A 21,137-nucleotide genomic window follows, 5' to 3' on the forward strand; every position below is an offset into this window, starting at 1 on the left:
TGATTGTAAGTGGAATTCTGGGACTCAGTAAGGATGTGATAAAGTAAGTGCTTTGTCATTTTCAGATAGTCTTGGGGTCAAATTCCGATGACTTATCGCACTTGAACCTTGGGAAAGGAGGCATGGTCTGATAATCAGAATGAACACTTTATTCCTGGAAACCTAATTAGAGTTGGACAAACACCCATAAATTCACATATGAAGTTTTGTTTCTACATAGTACTCAACAAATCTTTTAAGAAATGAGACTTTTGACCTCACACTGCCATCACCATCAAGGACCATATATTGAATACTTTTATGCAAGGTGTATCTGAACATTTAAATCCCCCGCTTCTTGCCTCTCCTTGTAAATCAAGAAGCTAATTGCTTATTAGTTGGCATTTGGGATGTGGATACCTTATAACAAATTTCCTATGCCTTTTTTTCCACCTTCTACCATATTCCTTGACTTGAGAAAAGAGAAAAGGCCCTCATTTATAAGTAATCTAAGAAGGAAGTATTTTATGAGGCTCAAGACCATATTGGGAAGTCTGCATGGGAGAATTAGTGTCATGTGTTGCCTAGGGCAAGTCCTGGTTTAAGTCTCTCTTCTGCTTTATAATGTTATGGCTTGGTTCATAGCCTGGATATCCCTGATCCTTGAATTTGCTCACTGTCTATGGCCACTTCCAAATGTCCAAATTCCTTTAAAAACCTGGCCAAAGACAAACTACAACATTTTAGTTCTTTTATTAATGTTGCTGTTTTTCATTCTTAATAAAATAAAGTCCATTTCTGGAGGTATTAAAAGATCTGCACGTTGGTTCTGAGGATCTTGGCCTTAAGCCAAGAGTAATTAGAACCTTCAGCCCCATGGATGCCTGCTGCCTACGTATGGTTGCATTTCTCTTCTTGCAGCTCACTTTCCTCTTTCACAAGTGCAGCCTTATAGATAGAGGCACAGCCTAAATGAATTATAGCATGAGAAGTGTATTTTGAGTCCTCTTGAGGGCCTTATCCGGTAGGATTGGCTGGTGTCTCATGTTGTCTGGCTCCAAGTGGTATTAGGAAGACAGGCATGTCCCAAATGGCCGTTCATGTCACTGCTGTTTCTTGGTGGCAGCAGGCAGACCTTGGAGAGAAAACAGAAAGCACATTACCTGCTGGCCCCAAATAATTAAAACTTCCTTTTTGAACTAGGGTTTCTATGTGCTTTCCCAAACCAGGCCCTGTATTTCTCCTCTGTAATCTCTTATGATTTCTGGTTTATCCAAGGAGTGGATCTGTTTCTTTCATTCGTATTTTGGTAGGTAACAGAAAAAATGCTACAGGAGAGATCTGCTTTAACTCTCTTGAATCAAGTATAAGGTTAAATCCTATTGTTTTATTTTTATCTTTTTTAAGATGGAATAAGAAGTATGGGGCAAATTTTATGTAACAAATGTCCATTTTAATTAAGCAGGTTTGTTTTTTTGGGCTTTTAGATTACAATTCTATTTCCTGCTCCTCCCCCCCACCCGCCCCCTTTTTTTTAACTTGGTACAGTTTAACCTTTCCCTTCTGGAACCTGACCAACTAAATAGAGGACAGGGAAGCATGTTAATGGATTTAGATAATAAAATTACGGACACTTAATGCATGGGGCTTTGTAATGTGGAAAACATCCAATGATATTTTTAGAAACAATTTGACTTAGAAATGGAGTTTTCCCTCAAACGGATTTATCTTCTTTACTTCTATTTAGATTAATGTAGGGTAGATACAAAATTAAAAAGATTTTTTAAAATCTTCCTTGAAATGCTTAATTTTTATAGCATATTTAGCTACCAGATTATTTGGTTTAATGGGGAAACAAAACAAAATCCCTGAGGATGTTCTATTTAGGTAGCTAGAGTATACTGGAGTTAAAATTATGCTATCAGTCATGAATCTCTAGAATCTGTGTAAGGCTTGTAGTAATATTGATAGTCTATCCAAACAAAAGGAATTTTTAGTTAAGTTTGTATTTTCAGAGGTCACCCTCAGATATCTGCTTTCACTCTTAATCACCACCGCTCACAGTGGTATCTTACTTTATGTGAGCAGAGTACCTATCATGGCATTGCCCTACCATAGTCTCATGGAATTCAGTGAGTGGCTTTTTGTAAGAACTGGCTGAAAGTCATGGCTTCATGGATTAGCGAATGCTCAGCTGGAGAGTTATCAGGCACCCTGGGTGCATGTCTGATAGCAAACACCTGCCAACATCAGGCTATCGATGTTTCCAAAATGTGCCCATGAAGTGACATCTTCTAAGAGGGTATTAGGAGTGAGAGACACTAAAAAATAAATTGAATATCTTCATGGAAGCCTATTGAGTTTATGTTTTATTAATATGTGAGTTGTTCCAGAATTAAAATTGGATAAGAGGGTGGTGAAGACCCCTTCTCTGTTATTGGAGGATTTTCATCAGTAACTCAGGGCTTGCAAAGGGCCTTAGTTATAGCATTTCTGTGGGAGCAAACTAAAGCAGACCAAATTAAAAAAAAGGTAGTAAAGGCTCCTTTACCCTCTTTCCTGAGGGTAATCGGCCTGTTTCTGTGTGAGTCTTAATTTACCCACAGCAAGAGGCCAAATTGGCCTTAATTGTGTCCTCATTTTTGCTTAAACAGACCATCTTTACTTCCAGTTTTCCTGTCACTGCTTCATATCTGTATGCGGCTACTTTTGAGCTGCCACTTTATTTACAAACATCTTTTTAATCCTTTAAACATTCCTATATAGAAAACTTATTGCTATATCATTCCCGTATCTCTATTCAACATTTTCTTCTGAGTTCTGCTGCGATGTTCTCAACATTAGGAAAATGTTCTTGAATTATACATTCACATAGCAATTGTCAGTCTCCCTCAAAGCATAATCATTTGTTTGAAAACATGGAAAGCTTCTCTGGCCAAAAGAAATTGTTGAATACAAATCTATTGGGGAATTGCAAATTTACAAAAAAAAAAAAAAGCCTCTAAAGGAATGAAAAACCTGCATTAGACAGAAAAGGAACAGTAAGATTGCAGATTGGGGTTGGAGCAGGGCATCTAGAACGTATCCAGATTTTCTAAGTGTGGACATAATGTGCATGGCATGCTTAGGGGGTTTAAATCTCTCCTCTGCTGTCATTCAGTAGCAGGTCTTGCCCCATCTAAAATTGATGGCAGAAAGAGTCATTCCATTTCATCAACGTTTTTAAGGGTTCCTGTCAACCTTGAGAATTCCAGGTTAGGGGGAAAGTTAGCTTGATGTAATAGTATAGGAGGGAAAGGATTTTAGGGAGAGGGATTCATAGGAAGAGGAAATGAGACAGCATGTTCTAAAAGGTTATTTCAACCAACCCACAGCAGAGGAATGGAGTGAAATCCTTCCAAAGGAAAATTGAAACATACCACTCGTTCCACCTGACCTTAAGCCTTCTACCAGGTTCACAGTTAATGAAGTAACAGTGCCGTGACACCAGGAAAACTCACGTGAGGCTGAGTCCTGTCGCTTACTTCAGGATGTCTGCCAACTTCTCCTCATAATACTGGAAGTTTTCCTGAATGTCCTCCCAGGGCTCAAAGGCCTTGGATTCACCCTCTTCTTGCTCCACAAAATTCTGCCAGATGTACTCGAAGTCCTGGGGCTTCATGATGCGCAGTTTGCAGCCAGCCTCCTTTAGCTTCTTCAGGGCGGTCTGGATCTCTGGCTCCTCCCACATAAAGAGTCGCCCCACCAGAATGAGCAGGCGCAGGTTCTTGGTCTTGCTAAGGGTTTTGACAATGTGGTCAGCGCAAGCTGCACAGGGACTGGAGGACACGTACCAGGTGACGTTGTACTGTAGGGCTGGGTCGAAGGCTGGCAGGACGGTGTTGAAGAAGGCTTCCTCGGCATGTGCAGCTGCATGCTCATCTTCTAGGTATCCCCGGGTTGCCTGGACTTGGCCTCCCTTGCCCTGCGCTTCAACCACGTAGCAGAGGAAGGTCTTGTTCCGCCCAGAACTATACTCCACATTCCGGAACTGGAACTTAAAGAAGTTGACAGGCAGCCTCTCCCTGTAGGTCAAGGGGAGAAAGGGACATGGAAAAAGGGAATGACGAGTTCTTGTCCCTAGGGCCAGCCTGGAGTAGATAGCTCTCTAGGATCAGTGCCTGATAGCCACATTCACTCTTACTGTAGAAACAGGCCTTGCCTGCTTTAACATGTCAGTGACAAAAAGGCACAAAAGAATCCAAAAGGGTTTATCTGGAGGAAAGGAGAGAATTTGGATTGGGGTGTGCACTCTTGTTTCCCCACTGGTAGGGTCTCTAGACACTGCCTCTGCCATCACTCCTGACATACAACACCCCTCTACATTTCTGAATCAGTGACTATTTAACCTGGTGATGTGTTGGAATCACCTGGAGGATTCTACAAGTGTTGATGCCTGGGCCCCACACTATACCAATTAAATCAGAGTATCTGGAGAGGGGGACCAGGCATCAGTAATTTTTAAAAGCTCACAGGGTTCTAATAGCAATTTTACAAAAGTACCAAACATGTAAAATTTCTCATGACAGAGCAAGGCAAAAACTTTGCAGAATATTTCATGCTTTCATTTCTTCCCTTGTTACTGCTGTACATCGCATCTTGAGTATGGAGTGGCCTAACACTTGCTCTCCTAGTGACTGATCATCGAGTCTATCTTTCTCCTTAGGTAAAGGAAGGATTGTCACCTGGTAAAGGGTCCAAGAGCTCCTTGGTTTAACTTAGCTTGCATATGGGATTGAGTCATTTCAAAATCTTAAAAGACATGGCCTCTGCACTCCAGTTGCTTATAATCTAGCAGCTAGATTTTAGCTGGACAGAGAAGCTGTAAACAAAACAGCTGAGAACATTAGAAGACTGTTAAAAGTGAATGGGTAGAGCAGAGGACATGTTGTGAAAGTTGTTGAAAGTTTAGTCTTGATTAAAGTGGCAATACAGAATTGTTACAGGTTCTTAGGTAGAAGAAAGGCATAATAAAAGTGATGTCCAAAGATGGTTAGTGTGCCAGCATGTGGGCAGATGGAATGAAGCTGGGAAAAGCAAGAAATTAAGAAAACCCAGTAGGTGTGTCTTTGGAAGCCCAGCCTTGGTGATGAATAGTGTAAAGTGTCCCGTGGCTTCAAGGGGGAAATGGATGGTTAGGAAATGAAAGCAGCAGAAAAAGGCCTGTTTTTTTGGCAAGTTTGGTAGTAAAAGGAAGGACAGAAAAAGGAGAGGGGCTTGAGAGAGCTTCAGAGTTGAATTTTGTTTTTATGTATAGATACATGTGTGTTTCTAAAATAAGGAAGATTTGTGCCAGTTTGAAGGCCAAAGAGAATGAGGGGATTTTAGCAGGAGAGGTAGAAAATGTCAGAAGAAGAAAAGATGAGTATCAGTTGGAGAGGCTGAATGTTTTCCTTTTCAAAAATGTAATCTCTGTGGCTGCCCCAGAAGATGTACTGTGACACATTTAATTCTGCTATTGCCTCTCTCCACCTCTTCTTTTCCCCTGAGAGGTCACCTGATCCCTGGCCTACAGGGGAATCCCTGGTGTCCCAGGGCCTAGGATTCTTAGGGATAAACAATATCTGCCAAGGAGCTGGTAAACTTGTGCTATTTCTCTGCAGGCCTGCCCCAGGCCCTCGATCACCAAACTTCCTCCACCCAAGTTTCCATGTCCCTTGATATAAGGTTAAGTTTCCACTCTGGAGATGGATGTGTTTGAGATCCCAGCCCCAGGATTCCTTTGGATACTATACTTAGCTCTCTAAACCCCTCTGTCCTTGTTCTGGCCATGTTTATTATTTACTTAACATTTTAGGAGAATGGAGAGCTGACGGTTCCCTTCTCCTCTTTCAAACCTTGCTGGGAATTCACTTAGGCTCAGCTCTCCCTAATTAAACTCACCCGACCTGAGCATTCCTGAGCATTCCTTAACTCTGCGGGTTGCTTAATGGACCCTCCCTTCCTGCACATTTTGGCTTCCAAGAAGCACAGGGCTTACTTTTTTTTTTTTTTTTTGTGCCTCAAACCTTCTTTGCTCTTTGCAATCTTTTGCAAGACTCCCACCTCTACCCCAAGTCTAATCTAGAGTGATCTGTATGATGAGTTCTCAGGTGGGACCCTTGGAAGTATTCATGGCTACTTGGTTCGCTTGGGGACTTCAGCAATAGCTACCTACGTGGTCCCTCAGGTCTCCTGGACCCCCCCCCCCCCGAAAAAAAAAGCATTGCTCTAATTGTACAAAGTGGAAAGTATGAATTTAGTCCAGGATGCAGTTCAAAATTGGCTGGATGGGCTTCTCTTAGCCCCTCTTAAACTCTGTTTCTCCCTCTTCCTCTTCCCCAGGCAGGAGAAGAGGACCCAGAGAAACCTGAAACCCAAGAGAGAAAGAAAGGTCACCTCTCTATAAATATCTTGTTTCCTACCCCTCTAGCCAGCAGCCCCAGAGTCTACTCTGTCACTTAGCAGAGCCTTCTTGGTTAGGTGCCTCAGGAAGAGAAATGCTTTCAAGAGGAAAAGGGATGGCATGGAGTGTTTTGGCCCCCAGCCTTTACTTTGGGTTTGCACAGAGACTGAGCTTGCTTGGCTTCTCAGTGGGCTTCTTGCTCAGAAGGAATCTGAAGGTTGAAAGAGGTTCTTTGGGGCTCCTACAGACTGCAACAGCCAGGTCTCAGAGGGGAACCAAGAGAACAGAGGTGATAAAGGACTCAAGGTGTCTGAAATTTTTCCGGAGAGCTAGACAACATGACCATCTTGGGTGATTTCATAGAATCACAAAATAAGTCAATACTGTTATGCCCACTAGTGGAAAGGAAAGAAGTAGTGACACCTAACTTCTTAGATAATCACAAACATCTTTTCTTCTGTAGTAGCATGAGCATGCTGATATGACTAAGTACCCTACATACTTATATGGCCCGTTGGCCCTTTACTTCAACCCCAGCAGATATTTCATTGCTAAAGAGTGTATGTGTGTGTGGTAGAGTGGTGGCCAGGAGAAAGATGCTGGTAGATTTACTTCAAGCTAATCTCCTGGACTTGGCCCCTTCTTCAGGCACAGAAGCCACCAGCACAATTCCTATCCCCTTCTCTGCCAGTCTCAGATGGTACCTCTTTAAACATGGCTTCCTTATACTTGCTGCAAAAAAGGCCATTCACTTTACCTGCTTAGACCCAGGATCCTGGGTACTGCAGTTCTCTAGGGAGGAAACAATTTTACTATCTGGAAAAGATTGGGAAGATGGTCCACTTGATGGAGGGAGAAGAGATGTGAGTAAATGTAACATATTTTTCTCAGGCTAATCTTAAAAGGCATTTGCATTTCCTAAGCATATATCTACATGCAGAAAGGAAGCAACCTGGAGTGTTGGTATTTGCTCCAAAATAATCCATGAAGTGAAAAATCTCCACATGGGTAATTGAGTGTTGACTCAATTCAGCTTTCCCTTAGTAGACGTTGTGGTGAACTGCTCAGAAAGGCAGAACTGCCAGTTTCAATTCCCTTTTCCCTTTTTCAGACCACTTTCAATAAGCTAATGCTAAGGAGTGGGCATAGTCAGAAGGAGTAGTACAGGAGCAGAAGCTAAGAGTTTTAACAACCTGTACTTCCTAGAACTGGGAAGGGACTTGAAGGGCTGTCTGCTTCTCATTTGCCGTATTAGATGGAATTCTGCCCAAGGCAAGCCCTGAGCTCTCCCCTCTACCCTGGGAAATACCATCTTTGCATCCAGGGCTTTGACTACCTTTGGACCCTTAGTGGAGGTGAGGGTGGCCAGAGTCAGTTTGCTGTCTTCTAATCTATTATTTTTGGAACAAGCCTTCCCAGCATGCACCAGAAGTCCAAGCAGAGTGGGGGAGGGTGAGAGGCTTGTGGCATTAACAGTTGTGCTGCAGGCTCTTCGCTCTTTGCTTGTCTCTTCTCCTCTGGACCCTGCCTTTTTTCTCTGTGTTCCTCACATGGCAGATGTAAACTACTGGTAATTGAAGAAGTGGCTGAAAGAAGGATCACCCCATGTGCCATTGATTTCTGTTCCTTAACTCCTTTGATAGCAGATTCAACTTTATGCAAGCACATACACAACACAATGCCACACACACAGCAAGGGGTGCTGCCAGGCAGAGCACAGTCACTCACCAGTGGGATTGAGAGATGGGGAGACAACCAATTCCAGGGCCCCAGAGCTTCCCCAAAGCATGCTGAGTTCAGGGACAGGTATGAACCAGTAGAATTCTCTTTTTAGCCTAGCACCACTGGATTGTCATATATTTTGAGCTGCTTTTCACAAGAATCCCTTTCCCCTATGCTAGGGAGATCAGAACACTGTACAGAGTGGAGTGTGCATGCATGCATGTGTGTGCCCACTTGCTCCCTCAATCCTGGGATGAAGGTGAGTAGGCATGGGCAAATGGAACTTCAGGGGCTGTTCATCCTTCAGGAACCACAAAACGTTGCTCCTCAGTTTCTCTTAAAAATCAGAAAATATCTGAGACAGAACAGACCTGAGGAATCTTTTCTAGTTTAACTTCCTCATTTTGTAAGTGAAAAAACAGACCAGGGCTGGAAAAATCACTTTGTCAAGCTTGAAACAGCAAGTCCAAATTGCCACCCAGTGCTCCTTCTGACCTTTGAGGACACTGCCTCAATTCTTCCTGAAACCTCTCAGTGTGGCCCCCACTTTAACTATGGGCTTTGCTGGAGACCCCCATGCCATAGAGGGAAACCCTGGGGCTCAGGAGGAAATGTGGCCCCACATACTTCCTTCTTTGCTTAGCAACTTGACAGAGCCTTCCAGTACAGGAATGAGAAAGGAAAGAAGAGGAAGACTTTTTGATTTTATTCCTGGAAATGACCTAATCTGGGTAAGACAGAGGGGCACATAGCCTCCGTTTTGAATGCTCCAGATCCTTTGCTCTGGGCCCCAGTTCCTCCAGGCTGTGGCTGGAGGGTGTTGGGCTACCTCCTCCATCCATTTGCTTCTGGCCCTGGCCTGTGTTACCTGCACTGTAACTTCTCTGTTTCCCTAGGGTTGGATGTGGATAGCCCCTGGAGAGACTCAGAAAAGATGTAATAAGAAAACCTGCTTCTCATTCAGCCTTGGGAAAGGATGGTTGTCTTCGGATCTTGTGCTCCAGAGAGAAGCTCTTAAAAAAGAGCTAGAGACATACAATTAGAGGAAAGACCCATTTAGAGGCAGAGAGAGAAGTTGCAGAGAGGAGGTACTTTGACTGGGGCCATATTTAAATGTTCCAGTCTCATCCTATCTGACCACCAAACTCCCCAAGACCAAACAGCCTCTATCCAGACAAGCAGGATGACTGTCCTAATTCCAGAAGGCCTGAGGGGTGGTTTTATTCTCTGGGCCCTTACCTCTAAGGGGCTCCTCCTTCCTCTACCTGACTAGAGGTCTAAGGTGTCAACTCAGAAGCCAAGAGAGACTTGCTGCTATGGCCCCTGCAAGCCCTGCCATGGGCAAATGTGCATACACACTGCTACAGAGTGGGGTCTTCTCTGACCGCTACCATTACTATCCTGTATTTCCACAACCTGCTCCCAGCCCGTGCTTTTCTAGGGAGGAATTCCCCGGCCCACACCCAGGTCTCACCCTGTGACGATCTCAAAAGGTGGCAGCTCAATCAGCTCCTTCAGCTTCTCTGGGTCCTCCAGGTTTTCCAGATCCTCCCCATTCTGGGAGGTGGCTGCAGTGGCCTCAGGGGCCTCTTCCTTCTGGGCCATGGAGGGGCTGAGGCTCAGGAGTCACTGAGAGAAAGGAGAGGTAGCGAGTATAGGGCAGAGCCTGGCGGCAGGGTCCCCAGCAGCTGTCAGCAGCTAAATCTGGCTGGGGATGACAGAGGAGGCTGGGGCAGGCCAAGCCTGGTGCTTTCACCCCCGCTGCTGCAGGCTTTATAACTAGAGGCTGCCTGCCCCTCCCCCAGGCCCTCTCCTGCTATCTTTTTCTAATTGAGTGACAGCGGGTGCTGGGTTGGGGGAATGGAAAATCTGGCCATTAGTATCCCTTATTTATCAGCAGGCAAAGACAGGAAACTGGCAGGTGGGGATGGCTTGGCTTCCCCTCTCCCTCTGTGGGCCCCTCCTCCCCGCAGGCTCATACATGTATATTCTCCTTTGCCTTCTTTCTCACCTTAAATCTCTCCCTTTGTTTCCCACTCAAATTTCCGAGCTCTGTTGAGGGGAGTTTGTTGAAGAGGCCTCGGGCAAGGGATCCTGAGATAATTTTAGGAGAGGTTTCTCAGAGGCTTAAGCAGGATGGAGGAATGTGTTAGAGGGGTTAGTTGCAAAGACAGCCAGGCCAGGTCCGTTGGGGGAACTGGGGTTCAGAAAAGGAGGGTCCTGAGGAGGGGTGGGATAAGAACTGCCCAGTTGGAAAGAAACTGAATTGTGACTCAGATGCTAATTGGCCTGTAATGGGCCTATAATGCAATGGCAGATCTGTTTGGAGCCCCTAGTAGTTGCCATTTACTAAACTTAGATTTCATGAAATGGGCTAGGCAATGAGTGAAGTGGTTTACATGTAGATTCTGACTTAAAGCTCTCAACAGGCTGGGAGACAATGTGTATTATCCCCAGTTACACATGGGAAAACTGAGGCCACAGAAGGGTTGAGGGGCTTTCCTGAGGTCATACAGCTCATGAGTATAGAGCCACTGGATTCAAGCCCAGGCTTTTTCAGTCCAGAAGCCAAAAATTCAGCCTCCTTGCCATGCTATTCTTTATTCATTCCACAAATATTTGTTGAGCATCTATTGTATGTCACACACTGTTTCCTGATACTGGGGATATGGCGAAGAGGAAAACAAATGAAAATTCCTGCCCTCATAGAGATTGGGGGAGTTGGACAATAAACAAGAGAAATAAAACATATAGAAAATTTTGTGGTTGTAAGTGCTAAAGAGAAAAGGCAGAGAAGGGAGACAGGAGGTGTTAAAGGGGTAGGGGTTACATTTTTGATAGGGTGGCCAGGAAAGGACTCTGTAAAGGAGACAACTGAGAAAAGAACTGAAGGAAGCAAGAAAACTAATCATATGGATATATAAGGGAAAAGTGTTCCAGGGAAAGGAACAGCAGGTGCAGAGGCCCTGAGATGGGAGCATGCCTGCTGTGTTTGAGATCCAAGAAAGGACGCCTGTGTGGTTGGAGAGTACTAGGAGGTAAGACCAAAGAGATAACGGGGCTAAATAGCTTAGGCATTAAAGGCAATTTTAAGGACTTCAGCTTTTCCTGAGTGAGATGAGAAGCTATTGTCTTTGAGTAGAGGAGCCACATGATCTAACATATTTTTATAGGATCACCCATGCTTCTGGGTTGAGAACAGCCCAAAGGTGGGAAAGAGCAGAAGCCTATTGTTAGGAAAGGTTGGAAACTATTGGAAACTATTGAAGATGTAGAAGCCTATTGAAACTAGTGAGAGATAACATGGGTCTTTAGAAAAGTCCCGGTGCTGGGACAGTATCAGAAGATGACACGATGATTTTGCAGCTCACATGGGTGCTTACCAGGGGCCATGGATTTTCATGTTTGGGGCACTGCAAACACCCAGGACATTCTCAGGGCAATGGAAAGGAGGGGTTCAGGATTACCTGCAGGTTGAAAATGAGAAATCTAAGAACACTGGGGATTGGTCTGAAAATAGCTCCAATTGGGGGGGATGGGGGGATGAGAAGGAAGAGCACCATTTCAAGAGACTGACTAGAGAATAGAAGTCAGGATGGTTTGGAATATTCAGGGCTCCCTTCTCCAGAGGGTTCTGAGCATCACAGTGCTCTATTAGCATAATACCCAGACATTTTGGTTTGCCCAGGATGGTCATTGTTTATATTGTTGTCCAGGCATAATTATTAATAGCTCCCCTTTCACTCCCCAGAGTGTTCCATTGTAGCCAATAAATTAGATGGTCACCCTACCTGTTAGGTGTATTATTAAAAGCATTCTTATCCAGAGTTTTTTTCCCAAGCGTTTTTTAAGGCACTGTAAAACGCTAATAGTGCCTATTCCCAAAGAAAAAACAGTGAGAGCCGATAAATAGCAACGAATGTTTATTATAATCACACAACGACACACTATTAAATGTAAACAGTTGACTTCCTTCTTTCATTTAGCCAACATTTATCAAAGGCTGCCATGTGCCAGGCACTGGAGCAAACCCCAAGAATACAGAGATGAATAAGGTGTGGCCTCACCAGGAGCTCTCTTTCTTTATAACATCTGGGGCATTAGCCAGGTACTCAAGCATGCCTTATCTCATTGAATCCTCACACCAGTCTGGCATGGTGTGTGTTGTATTGGCCTCATTTTGTAGGTTCTGGACCTGCAAGCTCAGAAAGATGATCATGCAGCAAGGATTTGAGTCCAGGTTTTCTGAGCCTAGGTTCGGTCTTATTTCTAGGGCTGCACCTCTGATTAATACATTTCTAAAGCATTCTAAAATGTGCTTCCCTCTCCCACTTCCCAGCCCCAACTACAGTGGTGTACTTGGATCAACCGAGGAAGAGTCAAATGTCTGGGGGGACGAAAGCAGGGAGGATGGATCCTTTCATCTCGCCGTTACTGAGGAGGACCCAGCTGTGCTCCCCTGTGGGAAAGGCTTCCTCTCTAAGGTTGCGTTCTTATATATTTGCCTCTCAGGCATAACCCTGGATTGAAAGGCAAAGGAAAAAAAGTCCTGACTCACTGTGTGATCTTGGCTAAATCTGTTAACATCTCTGAGCTTCAGATTTCCTACCTATGGCATGGGCTGAGCTGTTGCTTCCTATTCCAGGATAATCAAAGGGATGAAAACAATGAGGAAGCAGGATGGCTTCCACCCAAAGACTTCGAGGGTAACAGTGAACAGTGTGACTCTGAGTGAGCTTGGGAGATGGTACAGAGGTGGTCCCAAGGTGGCCCTCTCTGAAGAGGCAACCGCTCCCTCCCAGCGTAACCATATACACTATTTTCCCTTTGACATTTGGGAGAGTGCCCTGGGCCAGTCCCTGGGACTGATGACAGACAGCTTCCTTTTCCACTGCTCCTTTCCAGCCCTTTCCCACCCCCACTCCGCCATCCCTGGAGGTTTCTCTGACCTGCTTTGGCTATTTACGGCACCTCTTGGGAGCCTGAATTCCTAACTTGGTCCCTGGGTCTCTTTTTCCAAGCCAGACCAGTTTTGCCTACCAGCCCCAGAGTGCAGCAGCTAGTGTGAGGGATCAGGTGCTGGGAGCCTGACTCCTCCCCTGCAGCTGCTCTATTCTCTTTTTAGGGCAGCTGTTCCCAGTTCCTCAAGTTAACCCTATTGGGGAGGCTTCTAGCAATACACCCTTGCTGCAGAGCAGGAAACCAGGCAATGAGGATTGAGGTCAAGGTCAGAGTCAGTGGAGTGCTGGGATTGTAACCCATGTCTCTCAGCCTCCAAGTTCTGTGCTTTCCCCAACTGTTTGTAATACCTGGAATTCAGTGATAGTGAAAGCTGACACGACATAGTCACACAAATTCACTCCTTTACTCTTCACAAGGATATTTGAGGGAGGTTAAGTGACTTGCCCGAGATCACGCAGCTAGTGAGCTCTTTGCTTCCAGAGTCCATGCTCTTAATCACATCATCATTCAGTCCCTGCTGCTGCCAGAACGAGGGAGAGCCCAAATGGGTAGGAAGGAGTTCTTTCAGGGAGAAGGAGGCTCCAGGTAGTAAGGGTTATTGGTATATGAGGAGCATGTGTTTGTGTGTTTAAGGGGGTACAGGTATAGAGACCCAGATAGCTGGTGAGTGGGGATGGAAACTGAAAAGGGATTTCTCCCAACCTGCTTCTCTAAGCCCCTGGAAGGAGCTGGGTTAGGCCCAGGAAACCTGAAGCCTGCCTCTTGCCTTTCCCTGTCCCATTTCCCATGGTCATTTCAGAAGATTTATGAAGGCTTTAGGAGGCGACTGAAGAGGAGGGAAAGGATCAGGCATGGCTGTTCCTTGGGTCTTGGCCTGATGCGGAGCTGCCCTCACTAGGAAGGGAGCAGGTAAGCCAGAGAAGGGGGGTGGGGTGGAAAACAGAAGCCTCACTAGGGGAAGGTTTAAATTCTCACTCTGTGAAAGAAGACACCTTGGGGGCACATTGAAAGAGTGGGTGCTTTATGTGCAGGGACAGCTGGGACCCTAACAGTGCGTTGCCCCAGAAACCCAGCCCAGTCATGCCTGCCCCTCCGGTCACTACTGAGACCAGGTACACAAACAACAGGACACGGGCACCAGGAGCCTGCCACTCTGGCAGTTGCTCTGTTGACATAAACACCCGGGTGTCCAGGAATTTGAGTGGCCTTGGCAGGGTGGGAGGGAGGGGCCCAAGGGTCTCCCAGAGTCTGTGGCCGGAATCAGAGAGTGCACCAGAATCACAGGGCAGGCCTGGGTTTTAAATCTGTGCAGGGCACAACGCTCGGCTGGCTGCACAGGACACGCTGCCCTGGGCAAAATGGTGACACTGAAACTTTAGTCCTGATCACCACAGCCCTCCATTCCAGCAGCCACTCCCAGCACCGCCTGCCCGGCTCCACAGCCAGCGGCTGTCTGCTGTCGGCTGTCTTTGAGTTTTTGAAGAAAGGATCTGATAAGAGTCATACAAATATGATGACTAATTGTATTCCACTTTGAAGGTGTGTTTGCAAGGTAAAAGTACCTATTGGGAGAAAGCAGTAAACTTAATCAACTTTAGAGAAGAGAATCTCAGGCCTAATGAGAAATGTGTTGGAGTCGGTGCCTGACAGAGGGGTTAGAGGCTGTCTGGGGCTCCTGAGTGCATAATTTGTGTGTGGCACTGGGGGATCTTGGAGATATAAACACCAAGCCCCAGGGTTCCATTTTTGAGGCCTCTGGTTTGACCAAAGTGGCTTTTTCTGGCTGATGCGGTGGAAGAGGGGCCTAAGTGTTCAAAGGGTCCTCGAAAGCTAGAGAGGGGAATTGGCTGAAAGGTGGGCTCTACCAGAGTATAAATGAGGAAAGCTGATCCTGGAGGGAGTCCTGAGTAAAGTCTTGGATGAAACTGGGCCTCTGCGACTGTGGGCACTGGGTCACTTGTGAGCTGCTAATGAAGATCAGCAGTAAAATCACTGAAACAATAGTGTCTTGTGCTTGTTTCTGGAACTACGAGAAAGAGGAACTCTGGGAGGACTCTGAATCTGGGCTTGGGATGCAGGGGAAACCCCAAGAGATAGAGTGGATGGTGTTGATCCACAAAGGAAGAAAGGAAACTTTGAAGCCCTGGTCTGAGCCGGACAGCACTCAAGGGTCTTTGCACTTCCCTGGGGCACCAGCCCTAACTGCCTGTAGGTAGGAGGCACCTTTCCTCCCTCTACCCCACTCCTGGCCCAGCTGATCCACCTTTGTCCACTGGACATACACCCACCGTCTACCCACCTTACCTGGCCCCTCATTGTGTCCATTCTGCAGAAATTGGCAAAATGAGGAAGAATGAAATAGTTTAGGGGAGGTAGGGGTTTGAAAAGAATCCCAACTCCTGGGTTTGCTGTTTTAACTGGTGCCTCTCCCCACCTCCCCAGCCACCAGGTGGGAGATCTTCTCAGCCCTGTGAAGGGCTTGTCTCTCTCCCCACCCACCCATACACCATGTACCCGCTCAGATGCAAATGGAAAAACACTGCCCAAGGACAAAGAAGCACACACACAATTAGTGACATCCTGGGATACATCTGGTAAAGACAGGATGCAGCTATAACTTTATTTAGGCATGTCTCTAGAATAACGAGAAGAGGGGGGCAGAGGGCAGTGTGTGCCCTAGGCCAGGATATGGCACTGGGAGGTGGGGTAGGGGAAGAGCAAGAGGCCCAGGCAGGGTGGGGTCTGCCCAGTGAGAGTCTTCGACCCAGGAACCAAGGAGCTGGCACAGAGGGGATGTTAAGGACAATCTTTGGGGTCAGAGGTTGAGAGGGGATGGGATCCTGCCCTTTCAGGCCGCATTTCTGCACAAAGTCAGGAAACACTTTAGTTTGGCTCATGCTATATTATGAAATCGTGCCAATCCAGGGCTTGGGACACTGCCTACCTCTAGCTTCCTTCTAGGACCAAGTGTCAAAGCTAGAGGCATCTGTGTCTCTGGGCTCATGGCTTCAGCTTGCCCAGGGGAGGTCAAAGATATATGATAGGCATGATGCATCTTCAAGAGGGTCAGTTAAACTTGTAGAATTATGGGGTAACATGAATAAAATTGGGAGCAAATATTTATTATGGCTGTGTAAGATGATGATGATAATGACAAGTACTTCTCAGCTGTTCACTTGTCTGTGATCACACAGTAAGAGTGGAGCCAGGATCAGAATCCCTGCAGGGTGGCTCCAGAGCTGATTCTCTGTAAATCTTCATTTGTACATTTTATAATATATAATATAGTATGATATAATGTGGCAAAATACAATATATAACACATTATATATATTATCTAACATGTTTTATAAATCTAAAATAATTTCATATACCAAGGGGGTTATAAATTAATCTAAAAGCAGCTTTCAAAAATTTGATTGAGATGAAGACAAAATCCACATGAATGTTCAAGATAAAAAAGCCATTTTGTGCCCATGGTAATGGTCAGGCTAGCCTGTAGATCTAAGGAGAAGTTTGCTCACACTCCTGGGGTCGGAAAACGTGGGTAGACTGTCCAGATGGTGGAGCAGGCAGTGTGCAGCAGAACCCTGGGTGCCTGTTAAGTGGGCAGCCGTGTGGGTTCCACATCCATGTGAAAGAAACAGCTGGCACTTCCTGGGCACTTGCCCTGTGCCAGACACCTTTTTATCCATTCTCTCACTCTTCCCAACAATCCTATGAGATTTCACAGATGAGGAATCAACAAAGCATAGACAGTTAACAGGCTAATAAATGATAGAGAAATACTCAGACCCACAAGGCTTGACTGAACTGCACACCACTACCCCTGTGCACCGGGCTGGGGAACACAATTCTAACAAGCACCCCAGAGGCCAGTGGGCCACACTCTGAAAAGCAGTGTCCTGCACATTTGTTAAAAAACAAAACCAAACCATCATACTCTTCCTTTCCCCCAAAGAGTCTCCCAACAGATCTCGTGGTCCTGCCCTAAAGTAGGGCATCTGGACCTTCCAGCCAGCCTTATTCAGGACCTAGGGAGACAGCCCAGGGGCAGAGTCACTCCTGGTCACCATCAGGGCTAAAAAACATGAGCAGAAGGTCAGAGGAGGCAAGAGACAAAGCAAATGGGCAGGTTTAGGAAGAGATAAGCCAAAGAGAAGGCTGGACCAGAAGTTTCCACTGGATTCACCATTCAGCGTCCTGGGACTTACATTTTCTTTTTTTTTCCCAAACCTTTTTCTTATTATAATAGTAATTAATTGATGTATAAAAATAGTAAAACCGTTGAGACTATGAGTATATTAAAACAAAAATAAAAAATCATCTATAATCTTATCAAAGATCATCACAATTAGGGTCCCTTTTTATTTGATCTAGCTTTCTGTTTTGTTTTCATGTAATTTTTGAAAAAGATTTTGTATTTCAGGTAATTAAAAATCTAAGCCCTAATGTGATTAACAGTTCAATATAAAAATTTCATCCATGAACTAGAACAAATATATGCCAGTATTACAAGGAGTTAATAATACAGTGGTATATGGGAAAAATGCACCTATTGCAAGCTATGAACTATAGTTAACAGTAATATCTTAATATTCTCTCATCAACAGTAACAAATGTACCATGCCAATACTAGGGGCCAATGATGGTGGGGGATAAGGGGTACGGGATGTTTTGGGTTTCTCTTTCTTTTTTTGGAGTAATGAAAATGCTCTAAAATTGATTGTGGTGAGGAAAGCACAACTATATGATGATACTGTGTGCCACTCATTGTATACTTTGGATGGATTGTATGGTGTGTGAATATATCTTGATAAAATTGCATTAAAACATCTAAGTCTTAAATCCTTATGCCAGATTTGGGGGGGGGGGAGGTCGTGTGAGTGGAGCTGGAGATGTTGTGCCCCTGCCTCCACATGCACACATTTACACATCCATACACACTCACACACACACATACACATGGACACAGACACTCCTGTTCCCACCCTGCAACCCTCCACATCTGCCTTCACAGCACATATTCAAAGTTAGTGACAGCATTTTATTATTTACATGTAAAACAAGTTTCCTCCTCTCCCCCGTTTCTCTGAATTCTAATGAAAACCAGCACCAGTGGACCCAGGACAGCAGCCACACTGGGGCGAGTCACCTCCTGGCCACCTTCCCTTTCTCCCCTCTCCCTGTTCTGGCTCCACAACCCAGCCTGCAGTCTCTTCTAGCCCTGCCCTGCCATCCTTCCCTCTCCTGCACCCCAGGCCTCAGTCACCCTTCTCCTGGGTGGGCTGAGGCTGGTGTCCTGGACAAAGGCTGTCCTTCCACAGGTGGTAGGTGATGGATGCCGTCACAGTGAGCCAGGCCAGGTAGGGCAGCAGGAGCAGGGCTGCCAGCTTGTTGATGGGGTGCCAGATGAGCGCCATGCTCACCACCAGCCCGTAGAGCAGCAGCAGGTGCAGCAGGGCCTGGGCAGAGGGCAGGGGCCGTCAGGCAGGCTGCCCCAGGAACTTGCCCCCTTTCCCCTCTCCCTCTTGGCAGCCCCCTGGGGCTCTGTGCCCTCAACAGAAGCTCAGAGAAGTCTGTCCACCTGTGACCTGCCTGCCCAGATTGCTCTTCTGTTATGCATTTCTGGGAACCTGGTGGTGACACCTCTTAGACCACCTCCTCTGCCGAGCAGATGGATGTGTAAATGTGTGTTTGCCTTACCAGACCAGTGTTGTGGGCTGCGAAAAAGAGGATCAGGATGGTCCAGCTGATGGCAAGCTGTACAGCATAGAGGCCGAGAGGCAGGGCCAGGGGCTGCCTAAAGCCCCCGCCCAGGTCCTTCCACACCAGGTAGGAGGCGTAACTGGGGAGAGATGGTGTCAGAAACACTTGGAGGGAGGGGGTTCCACTGGAAGCCAATTGAGGAGGCCCTCTGTAGGAGGACTCTTGGTTACCAAGAGGGAAACTGTGGGCTGAAATGGGAGCCGGAGGATCTAGGACCAGGGGGGAGGTGGGGGGAGGAGTTGGGTGCTGTGAGGTGTGGAAGGGGAGGGGGGGCTTGGAGAGGGTGGAGGAAGAGCTGGCTGGCATCCTTGGCAAGCAGAATACAAGGCTCTGGCTGCGGGGGCCCCCCGTATGAGGCAGTGTGGGGTGCCATCCCTTTAGAGGCCAGTATGTGTGGATTTGTTTCCACCCTAGTGGGTTGCAGGGCCAAGGCCTGAGAAATGGGTGCTCACCCCATGACAGAGTAGATGGTTGTCCACCCAAGCAACAAGACTTTGTGGGGTGGGCACCAGGGCAGCTTCCGTGGAGCCTCACACCAATCAGGCATCTGGTGGTGGGCAAACAGCCAGATCAGGATGGGTCCCAGGTGGGGAAGGGCCACAAAGATGGCCCCTTGAGGCCACATGCTCCCACAGGAGGCAAATCTAGGGGGCAGAGAACATGATCTTTATGAGCCCTACCCTTGAGTCTTTCCCTGTGTCTCCCGGTCTGTCTTCACCTCCTGCCCCTCTAGTCTAGTCATCGAGGCCATCACCCCCACTTTGGGCCCAACTCCTGTGCCACCTCCAAGACATCCCTCACCAGCCCACACTGCCATGCCTGTTTTTTGCCTTCCATTGACTTATTTTCTCCAGACTATTCATTTGGCACTTGGAGGATACTCTCCAGTGTTAAAACTGCTTCTAGTGAAAGGTTTCCCTTCCCCAATGTACAGTGGACTCCTGGAGGCAGGTCCAGGTGAGACGGTCTCTTCCACCTCCCCCAGCATGTGGCACTTGGCCAGGTACATAGCAGGCCCTCGACCAGGAGAGTGTCTTACCTGAGCTCAGCTGAGCTGACGGTAACCAACCCGGTCCTCCTGCATTTGGAAGAACCGAGTTCTGAAGGCAGGAGCTAGAGATTCCTGGGGGTCTCTTCTAGTCAAGAATGGGCGGCCCATCTGCCCAGGGCTTATCTCACCACACCAGACTGCAAGCTGAAGGGACCCACCCACCCATCTCCCGCCCTAGTTCTAACACACTGAGTGACACTGCGGGTTCCTTTCTCTGTAGCCTTAGCTCTCTTCTGCCCCTGGAGCCTCAGGGCCTGGAAGAGGGCCCCTCTAAGTCTCTCCACTTCCAGAGGTCAGACTGTAAATACAAAAGCCCAGATTTCTTGTGGCCTAACTTCTCAAGGAAACAAGCTGCCTGGTCTTTGATTAAAAAAGCTGCATTGCTCATGTGCATGTTACTTTGCATATCATTTACAGACTCTTCTCCATCCTAGGTCCCTATCCGATAACACTTTTCTCATTTGCACATGATATTTCAACCTCCTCCCCATGACTGACAGGATTTGAAGAGGGGAAAAGTCTGTATTCTCAGAGTCCTGGAGTGACTGCCTAATCCATTCTTTCCAGGTACCCTAGAGGTTCCTGGGACAGGGCTGCTGCCTGCCTGCCTGTGCATCTTTCTACTTGTCTTTCTCTGCTCCCCACTGTCAGCTTGCTCGTCTTCTGCCTTCCTGTCTCTTTATCTCATTGATTTCTATTTTTTTATCCAGTGTTGGGGGTCCCTCCTCCCCTCCCCACCCCATCCTCTTTTCCTCTGTGATCCTTCCCCCCAGCACTTCCTTCCTTCCAGTCATGTACCGCTCTTACCTCGGGCAGCACACCGCGCACACCAGGTGCTTGATGATATGTGTTGCATGCAAGGCAGAGGATGGTGGGGGCGAGAAGGAGGGTGGAGTGGGGCTCCCGACTGGCCTGCCTTCCTGTGACCCTGGCTGGGGATCCCCCCTTAGGTTGCTCTCAGCCGGGGTCCCCCTGGCCTGCTGGACCTCTCATGATGCCTGGCCTTTGGAGGGAGCCCCTTGATGGAGTGGCTGAGAGTTTGACACTGTGAGATGGTGACCTCCTGAGACAGCTACAAGGCTCCTGCTGCCTGTGGTCTCTATGTCCCTGTGGGCCAGCTTTGTGTTTGGTGGTGTCCTCACTTGGATGGTGGGGGTCCTCAGATTCCCCAGTGCTTCCCTGTAACCAGGATTGTCCCTGGGTGAAACAAGTACCAGCTTTGGAAATGAG

General features: G+C 46.9%; 2 protein-coding genes across 3 annotated transcripts; both read right to left on the minus strand.

Annotated features, from left to right (window-relative positions):
* Window positions 1-640: 640 nt before the first annotated feature.
* Window positions 641-19,975, minus strand: APOBEC2 (apolipoprotein B mRNA editing enzyme catalytic subunit 2). Its single transcript, XM_037842725.1, has 4 exons — window positions 19,896-19,975; window positions 9,600-9,754; window positions 3,480-4,043; window positions 641-1,114 (listed from the first exon to the last, which is right to left on the minus strand). The coding sequence occupies exons 2-3, from the start codon at window positions 9,728-9,730 to the stop codon at window positions 3,500-3,502; spliced, it is 675 nt and encodes a 224-aa protein (XP_037698653.1). The 5' UTR covers window positions 9,731-9,754; window positions 19,896-19,975; the 3' UTR covers window positions 641-1,114; window positions 3,480-3,499.
* On the minus strand, window positions 18,134-20,005 carry TSPO2 (translocator protein 2). 2 transcript variants are annotated; one of them, XM_037842718.1, is made up of 4 exons: window positions 19,896-20,005; window positions 19,309-19,500; window positions 18,794-18,935; window positions 18,134-18,552 (listed from the first exon to the last, which is right to left on the minus strand). In XM_037842718.1, exons 2-4 carry the CDS (start codon window positions 19,479-19,481, stop codon window positions 18,352-18,354), a joined length of 516 nt encoding a protein of 171 aa, XP_037698646.1. In that variant the 5' UTR covers window positions 19,482-19,500; window positions 19,896-20,005; the 3' UTR covers window positions 18,134-18,351. The 2 variants fall into 2 exon arrangements, with proteins under 2 accessions (XP_037698646.1, XP_037698645.1); XM_037842717.1 differs by lacking the exon at window positions 19,896-20,005 and having other exon boundaries at window positions 18,794-19,447.
* Between the last annotated feature and the right edge of the window lie 1,132 nt (window positions 20,006-21,137).

The sequence above is a fragment of the Choloepus didactylus genome, chromosome 7, assembly GCF_015220235.1.
Source record: "Choloepus didactylus isolate mChoDid1 chromosome 7, mChoDid1.pri, whole genome shotgun sequence".
NCBI lineage: Eukaryota > Metazoa > Chordata > Mammalia > Pilosa > Megalonychidae > Choloepus > Choloepus didactylus.

Coding starts and splice junctions, on each gene's coding strand:
- APOBEC2 (XM_037842725.1), bottom strand. CDS start 9,730: ATGGCCCAGAAGGAAGAGGCCCCTGAGGCCACTGCAGCCACCTCCCAG. Junction 4,044..9,599: donor CCTTTTGAGATCGTCACAGG/GTGAGACCTGGG, acceptor CTTGACCTACAG/GGAGAGGCTGCCTGTCAACT.
- TSPO2 (XM_037842717.1), bottom strand. CDS start 19,162: ATGCCAGCCAGCTCTTCCTCCACCCTCTCCAAGCCCCCCCTCCCCTTC. Junction 18,553..18,793: donor CAGCCCACAACACTGGTCTG/GTAAGGCAAACA, acceptor CCCTCTGCCCAG/GCCCTGCTGCACCTGCTGCT.